The following is a 3,976-nucleotide window of genomic DNA, read 5'->3' on the forward strand; positions in this document are numbered from 1 at the left end:
CCAATAAGAAGATCTCATTGGAAAGTCCTGTCATGGAGAATGTTAAATAGCCCTACCTGTGTCAATATTTTGTATAACAACCATTGGAGATGATTTGTAACAATTTCCGTAATCCATTATTTGTCATTCTATAGATGATATCCTATTGGCTGATTAGATATAAATCTTCTGGAAATAATGTTTGATGAAGTAAAAAACAAAAAACAAAACAAAACAAAACCTTGCCTTGCTGGGGATTGCAAATTGCCACTGAAAAAATACAAAGAGAGGGTTTCGTTAATTATCTAGGATATAGAATAGGTTTGTAAAAGGTTAGGCCACAAAAGGTACAAATCAGAAGAAGCCAATTAAGGACTCTTAATAATTTTCAGAAGTTACTGGAAGATATTAAGTGGCTTTGGCCTGCTATTGGCTTGGCTACTCATGACCTAAGCAATTTATTCCAAGCCTTGCAAGGTGATAAAGGTTTAAATAGCCCGATGAAATTATCAGTTGGGGCTGAGAAAGAATAACTGGTAGAAAGGAAATTGCAGAATACACATCTGGATCCTATTGATCCAAAGGTGGCCTGGGATCTTAGTTATTTTACCTTCCATTCATTCCCCTACTGGAATTCCCAGACAGAGTGAAGATTTATCTTAGAATTGACATTTTAGCTCATAGACAGAGTAGGGAATTAAAATCCTACATAGAGAAGATCTCTGAATTGATAATAAAAGGAAAAATGGGACTTTGACAATTAGTTGGAATGTATCCAGCTGAAATTTTGGTACCTTTTACAAATGCAGAGAGTGCTTCATTATGGGCACAAGATGATCCTGGGGAAAAAGCATGCAGTACTTTCTTGGGAGAGATTAATAACAGATACTCTAGAAGCAAGTGACTTCAGTTCATACAAAGAACTAATTGGATTCTTCCTTGTATAATAAAAATAATGCTAATTTCTGGTGCCCCTACATTTTACATGGAAAATTAAGTGCTAATAAATCAGGAAAGGCAGAATACAAGTTAGATGATGTAAGTAAGAGTCCCTGTCAGTTGGTTCAAAAATCTGAATTATATTCAATACTCACAGTGTTGCATTATTTTCAAAGTCTCTCAATATAGTAACTGACTCTCAATATGCACTGAAAGACCCCCATTCCAGGGGATATCCTTGCTCCAGTCCCAGAATGAGATGACGCCCTAATAACTCAAGAGAAACCATTCTTGATGCAATATGCATGAGGTTTAATCAGGAAAAATCAACATGTTGAGGACGAGCTCATAGGAGATCAACCCCCAAGCAGTTTCAACTGCAGGCTTTTAAAGGAAAGACCATAAGAAAGAGGGGGGCAGCTCACAAAGAGAGTTGAGTTTACAGCTTTTCTCCGGCAGAACTGTATGGCTCATTTATGGCGTAGGGGTTATAAGCTATTTTTGGTAAACATTCGTGGCTTTTAATACCAGAAAGCAGGTGCCTGGTGGGCCATCCAGCAGTTATCGCTTTTCTAGCTATCAGGTAGAAGGATATAAGGTTTCCTGTACCAGTCTGAGTTTAAGATGAGCCAGTTCCAGAGGTAATTAGTAACTCAGGCTGAAGGCAAAAGAACGAAAAACTCTTTTTAGGTGTCTAAGAAACAAATTGAGGTGGGGTCTAAGAAACAAATTGAGTTGGGGTCTTACAGCACAAGTGTTGTTTTAGACATAAAGACTGCTGAACATATTCCGGATGATTCTGAATTAATTTCAGTATTTACTCAGCTACAACAAATGATCAGGAATAGGAGTCATTCAGTATATATAATACACATAAGATCCCATATAGGTCTTCCAGGCCCTCTGGCACAAAGTAATAATGAAATTGAGCATCTATTGATGAGAAGTGTAACAGGCTTCAGAATTCCATTAAAAAACCCACCATGTTAACAGCAAAGGTTTAAAGAAAGAATTCTCTATCACTTAGCAACAAGCCAAGGAAATTGTAAGGCAATGCCCTAATTTCTCATTGTATACCCAAACTCTACTACCTTTTAGTTGGACAAAAAGGGGAAAATGTTGTGAGTCGCCCTGGTGCTGTTTGTATTCTGCTGTTAATCTTGCTCCCTCAGGAGTTGTTGTCCCAAGGAGGACTGGATCACTTAATCAGAGGATTCCCTGTGAAACTTCTCCCCTTTCTAACTGGTCAAATAAAGGGTGGAGCCTGTGATTGGGCAGTAGAAGAGAAAGGTGGGGCTGGAGGTCTTAGTGAGTAGAGAAAGTGTAGGGGATGATGGAGGAAGAAAGGAGGAGAATGGAGCAGAACCATATGGCCAGGAGAAGCCTCAAGTAGCAAGGGATCTAATAACTGGGCAGAAGATAAGTGTAGTGATAGATCTGCCCAATCTACAGATTATAAATATGAAAACTGAGTTGTGTGCATTTGCATGGGCTTATTGGAGTTGGAAGTTTACTGTAACAGATTGTAATAGATATTCATGCATCAGGAATAGGAGTATAAGCAGACAAATTAAGAATATACAACCCAAAACAGTATTATTTCCAGTAGGTCATTTTATTTGACATTTGTCTCGTTGCTGTGGCAAAACATCTGACAAGCAATGTAGGATTGAAAGTTTCATTTTATTCATGGTTTGAAGAATACAATATATCAAGATGAGAAAAACACAGAAGGGAGATGGGGGTCACAGGTCACATTGCATGTGTGGTCAACAAGCAAAAAGGAATGAATAATGATAGTAAGCTAGGGTTTTTTCTTTTTCCCTTTATCAAACTATGATGATTCTATGGTATAAATGGTTCCACCTACATTCAAAGTGCATCTTTCCTCCTCAATGAAATCTCTCCAGAGATAACTTCCCAGACATGCCCATAGGTGTGCATTGAAGGTGATTCCAAATGGAGTCCAGTTAACACTGAAGATTATCCATAGCAATCATGTAATTCTCCTGACTCACTTTGCATGTGTGATAGTGATGCAGGGCATGATCCTTCCTTAGTCCTGAGATTTCACCATGTTCAAGATCCTTCTCAATGAACTCTTAACATCCTTGTTTCTCAGACTATAAATGAAGGGGTTCAGAGTGGGTGTTACCAGAGTATACATGACAGCAGCTACCACCTCCTCAGAGGAANGAGAACTAGATGGGGGCTTCAGGTAGGTAGCAAAGACTGTGCTGTAGAAAAGGAGGACTACAGAGAGGTGGGAACTGCATGTAGCCAAGGCTTTCCTTTTNCCCTGTGCTGATGGAACCCTAGCCACTGCATAAAAAATACAACCATAAGAACTTACAATGCAGAGCAGTGCACTGATTCCCAAAACTACAGCCAAAGCCATCATCAGACCTTCATTAAGTTGAGCATCAGAGCAGGAAAACAATAAGAGAGGTCCAAAGTCACAGAAAAAATGAGGAATCTCTNGATTGGTATGAAAATATAACTTAGAGAGCAACAAAGTGTGTGTCAGAGACACACAATGAGCTACTCCCCATGACCCACTCACCAGAACTCTACATCTACAAGGAGTCATTAGAAGTGGGTATAGCAGTGGGTGGCAGATAGCAGCATAGCGGTCAATAGCCATGACTGCTAGAAGCAGGTTATCCATGTCAGCAAAAACAGCAAAGAAGTACAACTGAGTCAGGCATCCAGAGAATGAGATTGATCCATCTCCAGTCCACAGAGCCTTCAGCATTTTAGGGGCTGTGGTGGTGATGAAGCAAAGATCCACGAGTGAGAGCTGACTGAGGAAGAAATACATGGGGGTGTGGAGGTGGACATCAGCACCAATAGCTAACAGAAGTAGCAGNTTCCCTAAAANNCCCAGCAANTAGAGANCNAGNAAGATGCTAAAGAGGGGCTGCCATTTCTCTGGNTCNCTNGACAGTCCCAAGAGGATAAATGTAGGAGCCTGGCTGCAGTTCATCGTAGGTCTTGTATTTCAAGAAGTTGGTGTGAAGACAATTCACTCTCTGCAGGATTGAATGAGCATCAACCC

At 40.0% G+C, this 3,976-nt stretch overlaps 2 protein-coding genes across 2 annotated transcripts in view; both read right to left on the minus strand.

Annotated features, from left to right (window-relative positions):
- Positions 1-2,974: 2,974 nt before the first annotated feature.
- LOC110335933 (olfactory receptor 1361-like) lies at positions 2,975-3,904 on the minus strand. The gene has a single exon (XM_021218377.1). The coding sequence runs from the start codon at positions 3,902-3,904 to the stop codon at positions 2,975-2,977; it is 930 nt and encodes a 309-aa protein (XP_021074036.1).
- Positions 3,905-3,943: 39 nt separating this feature from the next.
- LOC110336019 (olfactory receptor 1361-like) overlaps positions 3,944-3,976 on the minus strand; it is a 69,152-nt gene continuing 69,119 nt past the window's right edge. Inside the window, exon 2 of the mRNA XM_021218443.1 lies at positions 3,944-3,950. Coding sequence (XP_021074102.1) covers positions 3,944-3,950 — 7 coding nt within the window. The remainder of the gene's footprint in view (positions 3,951-3,976) is intronic.

The sequence above is a fragment of the Mus pahari genome, chromosome 18, assembly GCF_900095145.1.
Source record: "Mus pahari chromosome 18, PAHARI_EIJ_v1.1, whole genome shotgun sequence".
NCBI classification, from domain to species: Eukaryota; Metazoa; Chordata; class Mammalia; order Rodentia; family Muridae; genus Mus; species Mus pahari.